The sequence below is a fragment of the Empidonax traillii genome, unplaced genomic scaffold (assembly GCF_003031625.1).
Source record: "Empidonax traillii isolate 1590-97213 ecotype Southwest subspecies unplaced genomic scaffold, ASM303162v1 scaffold35:size4298261, whole genome shotgun sequence".
NCBI lineage: Eukaryota > Metazoa > Chordata > Aves > Passeriformes > Tyrannidae > Empidonax > Empidonax traillii.
The window spans coordinates 1904278-1922093 of NW_020955228.1; the positions used below are offsets into that span (position 1 = coordinate 1904278).

Below are 17816 nucleotides of genomic sequence, written 5' to 3' on the forward strand. Positions count from 1 at the left end.
CTCATACAGAAGGGCACCTTTGTTTACATCTGTGCTCTCAGCTCTTGCTATATCCTGCTGTGAAAGCACAGGATCATCTGCCTTACCTAATGCTTGGTAATGTGATTGTATAATAAAAGCCACGACCTACCCTACAGGGAGCCCCCAAGAATTCCCATAGTATTAACTGTTCTACAGTTTTCATTAATCCTACATTCTGCAACCAGGAAAAACACACTTTGACTGCACAGGCACAAAACAGAGTTTTAACTGCAGAGGGCATGAAAGAGCTACTGAAGAGCACAGTGCTTTACTTACAAAGCAATATTACCTGCAGCATAATTTTCTACAAGTTCGATTTCTTCCACACTAAATATTTACTATATTGCATTTTATCCATGAAAGATCCTCTGAGGACCATCTGATTGCTTTTTTGGGGAAAAATACAAACCTAATAAAGAACATAAATTATGAGATTCATTCTAAAGGATATGATAATAATGGACTAGAAATTCTCTTATCCTCACTAAATCTAATGGATGTCACTTCTTACTGAGGTTTTCTTTCCTGCTTTACTTCACACTTTAAAACACTGGTTTGTTTGGGTTTTTTAAATTTGCATGCAAGACTGTCAATGTTGGATGAGCTGACATTTTATCTGTTTCCCACTTAATGAGACTTCTGAAAACCCCAGACATTCATTAACACTCTCTCAAGTCACTGACCACATCCATCACAGTGCAGTGCAGCTATTTTCCAATTTTTTTCTGATGCTTCTAAGACTTTAATCAAAATTTGCTTAAGATTCAGGAAAAAAAAAAAAAGGCACTGAGATTTTCACTAAAGTACAAAATAGCATTCAAAAAAGCACTTGAAGATTCATAATTAGAACACAGAATTGTCCAGAACTTGCCCATTTCAGCTGTAATTTAGGGTTTTCCAGCAATCTGAAACAAATCTTAGTCAAGTGTGTGTTTTGAGAGCAATGAAAAAGATCTGCAAAAACCACTACCAAGAATCCAGCCTGAGGCAGGTACATGTTGGCAGGAGCTGTCCCAGAAGATAACAAATGCTTTGCCATCCCCCACCCACACAACCTGATTAGCATGAATCCTCATTTTTCCATTAACCCACAAGCTATGGGTGTTTTACAGCCTCCTCTTGAAGGTAGTTGCATCTTTGTTATTCACACTGTAGTCCTTGGGGCTTGTGGGGACCAATGGATGCAGAGCCCACACCACACTGAGTGTTTTTGCAGCCCATCCCAACACCTCATGTTATCACCGCTGGGAATCAGAATAGATGGAAAGGAAAATATTTGCCCTTCTTCTACCATCAGCAGTGTTGTCGATAGTTAACTTGGGAAAGATTTCGGATAAAATAGTGACAAAAACCAGCAGAGGGTGCATTGCTGCCACTGTAATGCCCGTTCTTACACTGTAAGTAACCTTGCCTGTGGTGTAGCAAAGCTTTGGACAAATCCTGCACATTCCATTTCTGTGAAGCTGCCTACACAAGAGTGCAAAATCAGAAACGGGATTAAAGACCAAAGTTGGTGAAGACAGTTGCTTTAAAGAAAAGGAAGACAAAAAAAAATCAACTAAGGAGATGTAATGTGCCTTTTGTGCTGTGCACTCAAGGTATTTTGCAGCTTTTCTTGAAATATCCATCATAAAAGTACTTCTTTGATCTGCTGTAAGCAGCCACTCCCAGAAGGAGCGAGAGACACCTCGTTTCCTTCCTTCCTTTTCTTATCCTGACCTACCAGTCTGGAATGCAGTTCACCTCTGAGCATTTTCAGATGTATCATTTTCTGAGAGGTTTGCATGTCACAACACACAACCAGGGGTTACTTCACTGCTCACAAAGCCTGTACATGACAGCCAAAGAGAGGAGCCACATACAAAGTCTGACCATCCTGCGCTTCACCTACGTAAACACCCTTGTCTGCAGAAGGGGAATAACAGCATTAGGATAACAAATATCCATCTTGCCCTCAACATAGGCAGGACCTGAGACTGCAAAGTTACAAAACTAGTGCCCCACGGTACAGTTGAGTGGCAGTTTAGGTTACTCTATTATTTTATTGCTGCATCCCTATGTGCCTCCAGCACATCCCTCTGCAGCAGGAGTCACGATGTACCTCCTACCCCCAAGGCATCCCACCTGGTGACTGGTGAAAGCTAATCACTTTTTGCAGGGTTAGTTTCCAGCAAGATAAGAGTTTTTCAGCTTCCTCAACTGAATTGCTGCACAGCAGCAAAGACCTCAATGTACAGGAGAGAGGGACGAAACACAGTGTCATGAGGTCAAGGCTTCTTCTAATTGTGTACAAAATTATCCTTTTAGGTTTACTGTGCTGTCACTGGATTTACAGTGAGTACCAAAAGAGATTTTAAATTCCAAACTGCCCTTCAGAAGCGCCCCCATAACCCCAAGTACCATAGGCCTGTGAGTGCTTAAGCTGGAGTCACAACTAAATTCCAAAACATAGTTGGCATTAATCAAGACCATAATGTTGCCCCACTAAATGGCAAGGGAGTTGAGCACAGAATAAATACACACTTAAAACTGCAGCACAATAAAAATAATGATGATAATAATAATAATAATAATAAAACCCCAGCATAACCAGTATGGTTATGTGTGGGTTAGCTGAAGGTGGCCGGAGGGAGGAGATGCCATGCATTCCTGAGTGCACTGCAAGGAAATTTCAGTCCTACTGACTTCAGTAGGGCTTCAATGAGGCCGTGTCTCTGCTGTGGAAAGGAACTGCTTAACACAGCATCGTGGGGTTCCTTGTTTTTTGTCTCTGAGCAACTCCTGGCAAAGCCACTGGTTAGTAAGTGAAAACACACTTTTCCCACTCACCAGGACTGCAAGCTGTACCTGGATTGGCTTCTCTTCTTTCACTTCTTGTTGTTGCTACCACTGATAGATTTGCAAATCTGGATCCTTGACTAGGTGCTGACTTTACAAACCCAAGTTGTGGCTACTGAAGTGGGGGAAAGGGGGGCCTGACCTCGGAGCAGATCATTTCCCCTTCAGTGGGATGGCTCTGCCTGCAGCTTGACGCCAGATAATAAGCGGCATTCAGTGTCAGCCCAGCAGCTGCCATGCAGGAGGTCTGTCCCTTCAGGCAGCTGCTGCTCATCTCCAGGCAGCTGGCAGCGGAAGTGACATCTGTTTTTGGTCCCAGCTGTGAGCAGCGCGGAGGTGCCAAAGCCCAAATGCCTCAGTTCTCGATCCAGGAGCGAGGAAGGGTTTCTGATGCCAGACCACGGCCTGGCTTGTGGAGTGAAGGGAGGGGGGAATCGTCTCCTTCAACGATGGTGGGCTGGGAGGAATGGAAAAAGAGCGACAAATACAGAGAGAAAGAATAAGCAACAGAAGTGGGGGAAAGGATGTGAGAAGGGTGCAAGAGAAGACAGGAATGGCTGAAATGAAACAGAAATGCAAAATCTGAAGTGTCCAGTCTGAGGGACAGAAACAAAAGGAAAGAGGCAGAGTAATGCAAATGAAAGAGATGAAGAAGTAGCAACAAACAACTAACTAAGGGATATGATTATCTAAAATGGCTGCTGAACAGTAAAATGCCTTACTGAGCTGCCACCTCGAGTGCTACTGAATCTGGAAGGCATTCTTGCCCACAGCCCTTAGTCTATCGTGCCATTCAAGGGGTTCCCTCTGCAAGTTTTGCCATCTGGAGGAGCTCTGGTATATTCTCTCTTGACTCCTTGCTTCTCCACATTATTTAAATTCGTATCACTTTTTCCTCGTCCAAGTCTCTTACTCTCTCATTTATCTTTGTAACTGTGTTATAATTCAGTGTTGTGGCATTTTAACTGAACTATAATTTTAGTTTCTAAGACAGGAATAGGTGCAGGATGAAGGACAAGATCCAATTCAATCTATAGACTGAAAAGCATACTTAAATTAACCTTGGAATAAATACATTAAGAAATGTCACTTTGCTCCCCAGGTTTGTGTAAGCAAGGCGAGGAACTGTATTCAGTGAACATATTTTCACAGTTGGGCCTGTTTCCTCAGCACAGGTACTGGAATTGTGTTTTTTAGATCTCACAACTAATTAAGTATTCCTGGAAGAAATAATGAAGGAAAACGTATATTTTAAAAGAGCTTTACAGCCCCGTCAATCAAAATCAACTTACACTGGGAAAAAATGCAGTGTCAGTGACTGATTCTTTCCCTTGGTGCTTGCCAGAAGCACAAGACAAACTGAATTGTGGTAAACAATCAGGTTGGAGAATGGGCCAAGGGAGATGGATGTCATAAAAAATTAACAGTCTTAAGCTGAAAGTGCAGGTATTTGGGCCACAAAGATTTGAACCCATTTTCATACTTTACCTTGATATATCATTGTAGGCACCCAGAGCAAGGCATCAGTCATGGAACTGGGTGCCATTACAAATTATTCAAAATCAGGTATTAAAGATGGGATTGATTGAGTTGGGTAGGAATAATGAAAGCAGTTTCTTGAGTCTTTCGGAATTCATCTCTTCAAAACTGGCCTTAAACATAACTGCAGTTATAGTTTAACTTCTTTTCATGTTATAATTACATATTTCTAGAACATAAAGATAATACATATATTTATACCTTAAAATTTCATAATAGATTTTACCAATGTGAGCCCTTGAAGATATTGTCCTTTATACAAGTCTCAGCAGCTCTCCCAGTTTCAGTGAGAATTAGTTGGGATTTTAATAAGTGATCTTTGAAACAAACAGGAGAAAAGTTGTCTGAATACCATTCTATCATTTCCTATACAAGGAGAAGAACTGACCATCTAGTAAACTATGCATCTGAATTAATCAATTTAATAACTAAATACTGGAGTTTTTTCCAGTCAGACAGGAATAAGATTAGTGCATCTGGCATCTAGAGCAGAAAGAATAATCAGCAATCTTAAAAACCATGAGGTTGAGGCAGTACTAATACTCTGAAGGGCTCCATTTGTCCCATAACACACAGTTGTTACAATTATCAGTTATCAGAGCAATAACACTGGTCCAGGACAAAGGTAACTCTTGCCCCAGACTCTGGCACCTCAAGGAACACTGTTAACATAAGCCTGTTCCTGAACCCCAAACCTTCCTCAACAGGAATGAAGGGGAGCATGCATTGTCTGCACATATTGGTGGACGCTTTATAACACGAACTAAAATTTTTCAGATCAAAGATATAGACGAAGAGAAAGGAAATACAAAATAAAAAGCTTTTGCATGTCTGGAAGCAAATGGGCTCTTCTTCATAAATAAAACCCAAATAAAAAGCAGTGAGCAGTAGCAAGTGTCCTAGACATGGAGAACAGAGCAAACAAAGCATGCCTCTTTTCTGATGAAGTGACCTACAGTGAGGAAGAGTTGCTGTATCCTCAGAAAGTGCCAAGCAGTAATCGGAAACCTTACATGTCTCTGGAAGCTTCTTTTTGGATGACATCTACAGCAGCACTGTGGTAGTGATGAGACTTTGATGTCACACAGAAATACAAATCTGAATGCACCAAAAGCTTCATAGCATCCAGAAACACTTTTTATTCTGCAGCCTACATTAATTATCAAGACGAGCTAAAAGCTGCATTGTGGTATTTTAAAGTCAACTAAAGTTGAATCTACTATACCACTGATTGCAATAGGGTAACATCTCACTTTGTTTCTCTTTGCTTTTTTGTTTGGTTTTGGGGTGTTGGGTGTTTTTTGTTTTTAATTTCACCATCTTCAATCCTTTTCATTCTTTCAGCCATTTTTAGAGGACCATCAAACCGGGTTTTTTTTCAAGCTATGTAGCCTGGAAAGCTAAAGAAAGAAAAAAAGATTGTAAGTAGAAATTCTTCTGCCTGACTTCTAAGACAAAAAAAAAGTAATTTACATTTCAGATTTTGCATGAAGTAGGTTAGTTTCAGTATACAAATCTAATTCACACAACTTGGCAGTTACAAAAAGCATTTCTAGGGCCATATTCTGCATTCTCTTTTCTGATGAACATTAACCAAGGAATACTAATTAGAGTGCTTAAGAAGAAAGGTAAGCAAGGCTGGCAGAGTCTGAGCTTTTATTTATATTCTGTTATCTCTGTCCAAATGTTCAAAGCAATATGGGTGGTGACTGATTCACTAGTTAAATTCAAAACAGCATGTGTGTACAAAAGGCTGCCAAGTTTCTCATGTATACTGCTATTTGTGAGAAGCTATGCACAGACAAAAAACAATCACACAGTTTCTTAATTTCATTTTATATTTTTATTCCCATTGTAAGAACTAACCATCACCCAAAAGACCATTTCAATTTGGTTTGGATACACAATAGCATTAATCACAGTCCAGTTTCTCTTTGTTTTGTTTTGTTTTTTTACTGCAGTTCTGGTATTTCGTGATCTGTTTTAGTAGTTCTGTTGTTGGTGTATTTGCTTCCAGCAAAATAGATTTTTCAGTGTTTGCAGATTATTTGAAAAGATTGTTAAAGATTAAAAAATCCATAATGCAATGATTAACAGCTCATTAGCAATTAGTCTTACTATCTTCCTTTTAAGATTAGTACTAAGTATATTTGATGACCCAGAATTTACTTTTTCTTGTGCATTATCTGTTTTCTTTTAAAAATAACTCCGTAAACAGCTTATATTTTTTCATTGCAGCAATTCATTGCAGTATCATTTTTAATTGGATTGAAACCCTTTTGGGAGAATGATGTAAGTAAAACAACCCTAAAAAATAAAAAGTTCTGTTTAAGCAAATGATGTTACACACAAACCGACATTAAGGCAATATCATGATGTATAAATAGAGTGGCTAGAAAACATGAAGGATGTTCTACATTCACTTGCTTATTAATTGGGGAAAACACATCACATTGTATTTTAGTCTTCAAGCAAAGAAGAATCACAAAGTACACTCAAAGAGACATCTTTCAGCATGTCTTTTAAAAGCCTGTGAGACGAATTCCTTCATCAAATTTATTAATATAAAAGCAAATTCAGAAAACTTATTTGTGAAAGCTGTCCTGTTAAATTATGAATACTAGTAATAAATTCTTTAGTTCTTCATTTATTTGCATACTCTGCATATGAACAGATGTGAATGAACAAAATATGTCTATTGTATAGTCACACAAAAAGCTAATATGAATGTTTATGTTGTGCAATTTCAGAAAGGACAAATTATTAATCAAAGTAGAGAGGAGAAAGAAGCAAAGAGAAAGCAGATGACGCACAAGAATTTTGTTACTTGTCTTTGCATGACTTCTGTGTGGAAGAAAATGTCTGCTTTGGATATAGAATCCTCAGCTAAAAACTCATTTTATTATGCAGTGAAGGAAGTTTGTGATCAAGATCAGCTTTTGAAAGGGATTTAAACTGGAGTTATAGATAGTTATGTCAAGGGAAAGAGGAAGAGAACCAAGTGCAGAGCATGAGAGGGTATGGAACATGGTGGGAGTAAGGGGAAGAATGCTGTTTTTAGAGGGAAACTTGTAAACTGACAGTGTTCTCACTCATGACAGATTGAATTGGGGACTTACTGAACACTTCTGGTGGGAATACTGCTCCAAGACTGTATTCCATTCACAGCAGGTATGTAAGACCCTAACCTAGCCCCTTCACAACCTGCAGGATAGATGGAATTCCTGAGTCTGCTGCATAGGGAGGGACAGATGTTTTTAGGAACTCTTCTTGTATTGCTCTTAATGGCTGTGACACCTGGAGATACTCCACATAATAATCATTCACCATTTCATCTTCCTATCCCAACTGTCCACACTTGCCTATGCATGGAGCATACATTTGAATTCATAAGGCCTAGTCTCTTCACTATTTAATACAAACATATGTTAACCAGCAAGAGATGAAAATTGTTATAGCTGAGCTAACAGAACCTTCCTATTTCTCCATGACCTATAGATTGGGTAATGGAACATTTTTTTCGGTCCTAACCCTTTTCTCACCCTTTAAGCATTCATACACACATACGTGCATATATATACACAGACGTGCAAAAGCAGAGTATGTGCACAACAGTAACTAAGTGGTGCTAGTTCTAAATGATGGCCCATGGGCACAGGAAAAAGCACAGCACCAAGGAGGCTACAGCCAGAGCATGCTGCATCTGGAAAACTGGGGTTTAGCACCTTGTTGTCCCCATGCATGTCTTGTCTTTGATTTGAGGGTACCTTCATTTCACAGAGGACAGGGACCTGACCCTTCCCTCACTTCTTGTAATACCTGTTTCTGTTGATGTCAGGAAGGCTACAGTCTATCATTAACTCTACATTCAATGATAGCTATTACAGCAGCAATTTTTAAATAATTTCATATAAAGAAGATGAGCTGTGCTTTGGGATTAATTTATCTTAAATAAAATTTAAGTCGTGCAGTCCTAGAGTACAACACACGCACACACACACGTTTATAGACAATTCTGCATGAACGCTTTGGTGTCCCGTGTGCACCTTGTTAAATGATCAGTACCTTAAAAAACATTTCAGTATCATTCCTCACAGTATGTACCCAGTGTATCTCAGAATTATTTGTATTTCCTATTAACACTTTATACATAATATCAGACATGCATTTTAAGTATCAAAAATATGCTGTTAAAGGACTTTTACAGTGAATGGCATAAATCTATAGTTTTAATCAAAGGGTAAAATGACTTAAGACCTTTGGTGAATAGATGATGAAAAACTAATGTTTCCAAAAGCTACACATGATTTATTGTCTTATGCTACCAACAGCTGGCCAGTCAGGTCCGGGTTTCTGTCCTTTATTAATGCCATGATAAGAGCAGCAGCAGAATTTACTGTCTCCTGAAGAAACGAAGGGTCCTGGGAAAAAAAAGGGGGAGAGCAGGGAAAACAATACGTTTACAAAAGTGGGAAAAGTAAATATTTAAAATAAATTTTCATGTATGCCAAATCACCATATGATTGTTAAAACAAATAAAAATATTTATTTGTACTTATTAGAAGAACTTATAAAACTTGTATTTTAAAGAAGCACAATTTCATAATAATAACCATTTTCTCCAATCTCCATGATGCAAAACTGCTAGAATTAAGGACATCTATCCAGAGACCACCAAAAAGCTTGATTCTGTCACTTGCTTCCTAAATGATTTTTAGATTTTAAAAGGCAGTAAAAATGCTGGGTTTGAAAACATGGGGAAAAAATGGAGGCTTTAACTGAGCAGCTTAGTTAAAGACCTGCAACTGTAAGCACTTACTGAATCCCATCTGTAATCTACAAACTACTTAAACTCAAAGGCATTTAAGCACTGGGACTTAACCGGTTTAAGTTGATCTTCGTATCAGATAACTTCAAAAAGTAGTCTGGTTTTGATAGGCAAGTATAGAAACCAATACAGGAAGCAGTAATAAAATGAGACATTGATTCTGTGCTTCTAACAGCACTCCAGCTCACATTTGAAAGAGTCTTTTATCTAATTGCCAAGTATTTTTAATTGTATTGGCTATAAAAGGTTGGCCTCAAACATTTCCATTTGCACACTGGGAAAACAGCAATAGGTGTAGCCAGGCACAGAGACATCCCTGGAGAGAGGAATAGGAGGGAACAATTTCTGTGAAGCAGCAGAGAAAAAGAAAGGTCTATAAAACTTAAGGGTAGGGATAACCTAGAATTTATAAATACAGAAGGAGAGCTACAAAGAGAAACCAAGAGCTGTGCTTCACAGCCATGATGGAGAAAACTGGAAACAATAGGTTTTGACAGTAAGGACTGGTATAAAGTGGAACAGATAGATCAAGGAAATTCATCACGACGGTCCTGTAATATGAGAAGGTAAAATAGGATACAGGTACAGCTTCCTGCCTGGGGTAGAAGGATGGAGCAGTTTGAATCTGTATCTTTCCCCCCTTTTTTTTTATTCAGATGGTGCATGAAAGAAGAATTTGTAGAGAACGTTTAAGAAAGATTGATTGTTTCCACAATTTGTACAAAAACATAACATCCAAACATGCTTTTTAAGGAATAAGGCAACTGCCAAAGGGACCTATCTATTCAGCTAGCACAGAGACTAAGAAATTGCAGTTGAAGAAAAAAACAAAAGGGGAAGGGTGTCCTTGGAATACACTCAGTGTGGAAACAGGTCCAGAGAAGGGCCACAAAAATCACAAGAGGGCCAAAGAACCTCTTCTATGAAGACAGGCTGAGAGAGTTGGGGTTGTTGCACCTGGAGAAGAGAAGGCTCTGGAGGTGAACCCACTGCAGCTTTTCATTACTTAAAGGGGACCTACAAGAAAGATGGAATCAGATCTTTTAGTAGAGCCTGTAGCGACAGGACAAGGGTAATCATCATGGCTAGGCTTCGCAAACAAAGATTTGAGAGGTGTTCTACCCACGCTTGCTACAAGCACACTGATCTCACAAGGGGTAATAGTTTTAAAATAAAAGAGGGTCAGTTCAGACTAGATATAGAGACGAAAATTTTTATGATGGGGTGGTGAAACACTGGTGGAGGTTTCCCAGAGGTGGTGGATTCCTCACTCTTTGAAACATTCAAGGTCGGGTTGGACAGGGCCCTGAGCAATCTGATCTAGTTGAAGATGTCCCTGCTCACTGCAGGAGGACTGGAGTAGATAACTAACCTTTAAAGGACACTTCCAAACCAAACTACTCTAGGATTCTATGATAATACTCTTATTAACTTTGTGACTTATGTAAATTACAGGAAACATGCCAGAGAGGTAACTGTATAGAATCAAAAATAGCTAGTTTATAAGAGGTTCTTTTATAATTCCTGAAAAAAATTATGTTTGTATTCAACCAGAATTTTGTCCTCAAAATCATCAAATAAGTAAGCTGTTACAATTTGAAACTCTGCAAAAGATTGCAGTCCTCAAATTCATGTTATATATTCTAATATGAAGTAAAATTATTTATTAGAGGTCTAAAAAGCTGTGGTAGGACAAAATGTTCACCACACCACATCTGTATATCGCAGTTCACTGAGTGACATCTCCTATCAGTCAAGCAAGGAGTGCAGAACTGTACTTAGGTCCTGCTCCTTCAGGACCTTTTGTCACGGACCAAGGGTGCAAAGATGAACTCAGAACCCACTACTCCAATTCGGCAGGACTTTCATTCCCTCATTTCCCACGGGTATACACTGCTGTATAACGTATGAGGAGAGCGGAAGTCGTGCACGCAACCACTCAGACAGCAAACACTGCAGTCGCTTTCAAGATCGAACAGCACATTTCTTGCTATTCGGCAATGCCAAATTCTCTCTGTGCCCCTCATAATATTTTGCTCAGTTTTTCTTGAGAAGCATTTCACAATTACAGACACTGTTTTCCAAATGGGCTTCCAGCCATATCTGAAGTTGGCTGGAGGTGTTGTGTTTTTTTTTTCCATTTCACAAGAAAGAAATAAAATACACCTGGCCAGGAATGCTCTTAATGTTTCTCCCAATAAATCTTTCCACATCCTCTGTTGGTTACTGGATTCAGTACACATTCCATTGCAGTAATAAATTATTTAAGTTTTTGAACATAAAAGGAAGCAAGAGAAAGAAATTTAACTTTCACAGGAGAGATTGAATGTGACACCGTAAGATTCCTTTAGACTGAAAAAAAGCCTTTTCTAAAGCTAAACCTAAGGCCTTAGTGCTAATTTCCATGTTCTGAAGGAAAGACGTGCGAAAAATTATGAGTAATATTTATAACACAGGCAATGTGGCAGAGTAATGCATACAAAAACCTGCATGTAGAAGAGTTCTATAAACCACCCTGAAATTGACTGCTGAATTGAAATTAATTCAAAACTAGAAACACAAAAAGTAAGCAGCAAAACTTAAAACTTCAAATTTTCCAATTACTTCACTTCCAACAATCTGATTATTAATGCTCATATTATAACTACTCAGGAAACCTACTAGCCCCTGTGCAGGATAGGCCCCTGTAAATGTGTGGTTTTGGAAATAACCAGAAGTGTTTTTCTTTAAGGGAATACATATTATCATATCTAAGACAACAAATGTCATGGAAAATATATTCTTAATTCTTAGTACAGTTACAGTTGGTGGTTTAATGACCTCATGAAGCACATACTGAGAATTTCAATAGGAAGATCCTTTAAAGTATTTATCATAGGGGTTACTAATTTTAGATTTATGTTGTTGTTCCTTCCTGGTAACCCATTCTGATCCCAGGGTCACCCATTCATTGAAAAGTGTCCAGCACCCAGGCCTATGAGCCAGCCTCTAGTGCAAGGGGAAATCAGTCCCACAGAGGTCAAGTATGTGCTTACTCTAACTTTCTTTACATTCACATAGTTTTACTGGAAAGAGGTAGTAAATAACACAATGCACTGGACTCTTCCAGGAATTTCAAAATCATGGTGTATCCTGTATCTTCCTGAGAATCAAAACTCGCTTTCATGCTATGAATCATTATTGTAGTATCCAAATGTCATTGCCTAGGCATAATTTAAAACTTTAGTTGATCATTTCTAGTCATTACCACCTGATAGGACTTTATTTTGTTTTAGGCTATTACTGTGTCCAAAAATGGATATTTTCAATGTGCTGCCACGATACCTAGCTTTTTCTTAAGTACTTATATGTAATTTGGACACCAGCAGTCTTTATAAAGAATATTGAAAAGAATTAAAATTACAGAATTCAACAATAACCCAGGAAAGGAAAAGAATCTTGTGGGTCTTTATTAATGTCAACAAACAAGTAAACACTTCAAATCCCTCAGCTATGCCCTTAAAACACCACATTTTTGATACTGCAATGTTATTTCTGGTAACAGTGCTGATTACAGCTGATAGTACCTACAGGGAGGCTTCTATACAGATGCCAGGACACAGTTAATCTACCACACCTAACTCCATTACACAGGCCACTGATCTTCTTTTATATTCAATGGCATAGCACTAAATCTTTCAAAAATCTCATTATTAGCTGCAGGAAGTCAAATAATCAAGCAGAACCAGGTCTTCACATGTCTAACTGCCTGACGTGTTTGCATATATTGTCAGCACGACAAAAACCGGGATGTCAGAACAGGAAAATCAATACAAAGCCCACGAGAGCTTTTGCACGTTACTGCCCACCCACTGCTCAGCGCTGCAAACCCAAGAAGGGAAGGTCCCTCAGCCAGTCCATGAGTGCACATCCGTGCACACACTGGATGGATCAAACACGAATAGTTCTTTCCCTCATTAATGAAATCCTTAAAAAAGACCATGACTTTTATTTAAAACTTGGAGGCAGTAATGATTTTAATGGATTAATAACTGAAGTTCCACGTGATCCCCCCAAACCATTGTGATATTCACTGTCTATTCATTTTATCCAGTTGATTTAAATGATCCTCCTGTAAGAAGAAAAACCAAGCCCCCCTAACAATTTTTGGCCATTAATAAATAGAATTTTTTATTGTTTGAACAGATTATTAACTACATTTATAAGCTAAAACCAAAATTTTTACCACTTTATATTTATGTACTTTGGAAAAGAAAGTACTCAGAAACACTGCCAACCTTATAAACCATAAATCCACATAACAGCACTTTGATTCCAAAATAAAATATTCACTTTGTCTGTTATTAAACAGTAAAAATATTTCAACTTAACCATACTGTTCAGACTCAGAATTTATTTGATGTAGAGTTCTGACTGTAGGGGTTCTGTGGTCTGCAGACTAAGACTGGGAATGGATGCAGGGACAGAGTTAAAGCTGTGTTTGGAATATGCAACCTGATATTTTACAAATGTGCGTATATTTAAGAAACTGTGAGGATATCTGAATATTTACTGATGTTCCCCTAACTATTCATATCTTCGCTTCGATCTGTTTAGGTTTTGGGTTTTTTCCCCCAGCTGGAACTTCACATACATCCATTTCAATTTACATATGTACATATTTCAGTTTAAGAATAGCTTGAAAAACACACCTACTCTTTTTAGGTAAAAAAAAAAAAAAAAAAAAAAAAAAAAAAAAAAAAAAAAAAAAAAAAAAAAAAAAAAAAAGGAAAAAAAGCAAGCCTCTGCAGCTATGACTTCTGTCTTGTCCTGCATCCTGCCAACAGAATAAAACTGCTGTGTTCCATCATTTGCACCCTGTTTTGCTGCAATATTATTTGACTTTCCATTTAATATTGTTTTTAAAAATTAATAGAATTGTAATGCTAGTCCTGATTATATGGCTGACAGAAAACCTGAAACCAGGATTTAAAGATGCTGATAAACTTAGGGAATATCAATATGAGTATGGTTACATTTGTACCAGGAATGGAAAGAGGGCCAGGGCATGAGCTGGCATGCCAGCAAGCTCCTGCCCTTGCTGTTCCATTGTAATCCTGCTCCCTGGCACAGTTTTGGCTCCTGACAGCTAACATGTTTCCAGACAATGGCTGGGCATGGTTCAGGGGACAGCACAGGCCAGGGACTGCTCCCAGGGAACAGGCTGAATGAGGCCACCCTCTTTTGGGAAATGAGAACTTAGCCGTATGGAGATGGGGCATGCTGTGCCTTTTAGCCCCAGGACAAGAGAACCATCCCTGGCCTGTTTTATTTACCAGTATGGATGTAGCCTAAGTATCGCTGCGAAGTGACAGCTGAGTCATTCTCTCCCTACCCAAATGCATCAAGAATACATAGAACAACAATCAAATAGTGCCCCCCAGAACGAGGCACAAATCCCATGTAGATAACACATAAACACAGTCATTTAAAAAAAAAAAATTAACTACTCTGTGGAGATCTTTCCCATCAAAACAGAGGAGGGGGGGATGAATCACACTGAAAGACAGCACTTGTGCTGTACTGCACATTCCTGCCATGTTATGGAAAAAGGCTGGAGCCAGCAAAAGGAACTCATGCCCATTGCTCCTTTTCATGGGTGCACACCAGGTACTCCATCAGACACAGGCAGAAGAGCAAAGCTCTGAAATAATCTCTGTTCTGGCAAGCATTTTGCAAAAGGCAGTACAAGAGGAGCTGCCGTTAATTTAAAACTCGGCAAAATGCTGCAGTTTATACTAAGGGTATACCAGGCCCCTCCAAAAGTTGCCTGGTGTCACATACTGAGTGTTTTAATTGCACTCAGAGAAACTGAGTAGATAATCTAGCCTCAAAAATATCAATACTTGAAATTTTCTACTTCAATTAATACTTTTCATTTAAACAGTTGTGTCTGAGGTTCTTCTACTACCAGAAATCAATTATCTAACATAGATTGTTGTTTAATCTAACCATGAGTAATTAACTGGTAGATTCATGAAGAAGCATTTTTTCCCACTCAAGATAAGTAGTGGCATGCATCTACATATTAAAGTAACCTCCATTTCTGTAATAGTACAAATTAATCTGAAGTCTCCTTTCTTCTTAAAATGCTTCCACATCACATTTTTTAATCCATGTGCCAAAGCATCTATTGATAGGTGACATCTCATACATAATATCAATGCAGCAATTTATCTCAATAAGAAGATAGCTATGCAGATCATTCTAAAAGATAAGAAAACTATTTCTCTGAATATTTTTAGGTTTCCTTTCAAGGAATAGATAAGTAATTAAGGCAGCATTTGAGTTCAGATAGGTAGCTGGGTTCAAAATTACTTGAGCAGGTTCATAAGTGAACCTCCGTACGCATAGCTGCGCTTCCTTGCTAAACTAAGAAAATGCAATCAATTCTTCATTAGTGGATACTCCACAAAACAGAAATAATTTTGAAATCTAGATACTGACGATGCAATGAGGATTGAAAAAAAAGATGAGTGGCACTAAAAGAACCAACCTGGCTTTGTGCTAATGGAGCCTAGCAGACCTCTTAATTAATGAACTCTGATAGATGTGAGTTAATTCCCTGCAGTTAAACAGTCATACATCCATGCTAATCAACCCAAACCTGGATAAATTGTGTCTAAATACATGATACTAAAGTGTATCTCTCTCTCCTATATTATTGATTGACCACACTTCTTGAAGTTTGTCCTAAGAATGGAGAGCAATTGACATTTAAAATGACCGTGTGGATACACTGAGAGCAGAAAAATATTTTAAATCTTCTGGAGTCTGTGAGGAGTCTGTCTCTAGTGCTTTTGCTTTTATCTTTTCACCTGTGATTCACAGATTTAAAACTGAAGGTAAACATTGCTCTTTTGTTAAAGAAAACTCCAACAAAACCGCATGAACAAGCACATAAAAACTCAAATAAAATTCCTTTCCCTAGTATGAACAGAGCAGACAGATTTACCCTTAATCAGCAGGTTTAAAACTGCTCCATTATCTGCATGTCCTGCAGCATGTAGGTGACCAGTCTTCAGTTCCCTTCTCTGTATGAGGTGGTTAATCCATCCCCAGCTCACAGTTTCTGGCCTGGCACTAAAAAGCCTGTGGAAGAATACTCATTCTACACACAGTCATTGCATTAAAACAAAAAGACTTCAATCTAAACACTAGTGCAGACACATGGCAGACATGAGCTGTGTCTTCTGCAGACCTAGACTTTACATTTCCTTGGTTTTTTCTTCTCCAAGTTTGTTTTTTTTTTTTTTTTTTTTTTTTTTTTTTTTTTTTTTTTTTTTTTTTTTTTTTTTTTTTTTTTTTTTTTTTTTTTTTTTTTTTTTTTTTTTTTTTTTTTTTTTTTTTTTTTTTTTTTTTATCCTGTAACAAATATTGTTAGCATGATCATACTGAATGATCAATAAAAATTCCTGGACCAAAAAAATTCCCCTGAAGGGTTTGTTATAAAGGGCACTTTCAGCACACTCAATCATTGCAGCTTAAGCAAGGGTTTTCATTCAGCACCTACCACTATCTGATTGAAGCTCTTGGCAAAAGTGAGTGTGCCAGCAGTGATAGCACAATGGTTGTCAACCATCTTTCTCTCTAAGTTGCCCAAAAAGCTACCTAAGGCTTGAGCTAGCAGCACGTTCTGCCACCTGTATGGGTCTGGTACAAAAGTCCTGGCAGAAATCGGCCATTTAACAGAGGTGACTGCCTGCAAAAGTATATTATGTGTTTGAGGTTTCTTAGAGGTGGTCTCTTAATACAGTATGTTACCAAATAAGTCTATAATATGAAGTGTACCCATGTTAATATATGTTAGTGTGCTACCTATAGGCTCTATGAGGTATCACTCTGCTAACCTTGTAAAAAACACCATAAGGGTTTTTAGGAGTAAGGAAAAAATGTTTTTTACTATAAATATAGGAAAACTGAAATGCTGTTGAAGCACGGGAGTCTTGCTTTCCCCTCTGACAACTTGCATTATGATGTGCTAAAAATCTAAGATTGGTCTTAAGTCCAGTGAAGCTGTGGCAAGTCTCTCATCTGGTTTCAGAAAGCTGTGGATCAATCTGATAGCACTAATAAATTCAAATGGGAATGAGATTTAAGCATTCCATGCAGCAGCAGCATACAGAAGCATGCAATTATAGAATATCCCAAGTTGGAAGGGGCCCACTAGGATCACTAAAGTTCAACTCCTGTACAGGACAGGCCCAAGAATCACACCCACTGCTTGAGAGCATTGTCCAAACACTTCTTGAACTCTGTCAGGCTTGGTGCTGTGACCACTTCCCTGGGGAGCATGTTCCAATGCTCAACCACCCTCTGGGTGAAGAGCCTTTTCCTAATATTCAATCTAAATCTCCCCTGGTTCATACACAGCTTCATACAATTCCCTTGGGCCGTATCACTGGTCATCAGAAAGAAGAGATTAGTGCCTGCCCCACCACATCCCCTCATGAGGAAGATATAATATATATATAATGGCCAGTCTTCACGAACGAAGAACCAGGGAAGGTCTTTCCACCTTCCAGCCTGCGCATTGGATTTTTTAGGTGAG

At 38.5% G+C, this 17816-nt stretch overlaps 1 protein-coding gene across 3 annotated transcripts in view; it reads right to left on the reverse strand.

Moving 5' to 3' along the window:
- Nucleotides 1-6222: 6222 nt before the first annotated feature.
- The window catches only part of CRPPA (CDP-L-ribitol pyrophosphorylase A), a 113640-nt gene continuing 102046 nt past the window's right edge, over nucleotides 6223-17816 (reverse strand). For all 3 annotated transcript variants that reach the window (XM_027877905.1, XM_027877904.1, XM_027877907.1), the window contains exon 10: nucleotides 6223-8819. In XM_027877905.1, the coding sequence (XP_027733706.1) occupies nucleotides 8715-8819 (105 nt within the window). In that variant the 3' untranslated portion in view covers nucleotides 6223-8714. The remainder of the gene's footprint in view (nucleotides 8820-17816) is intronic.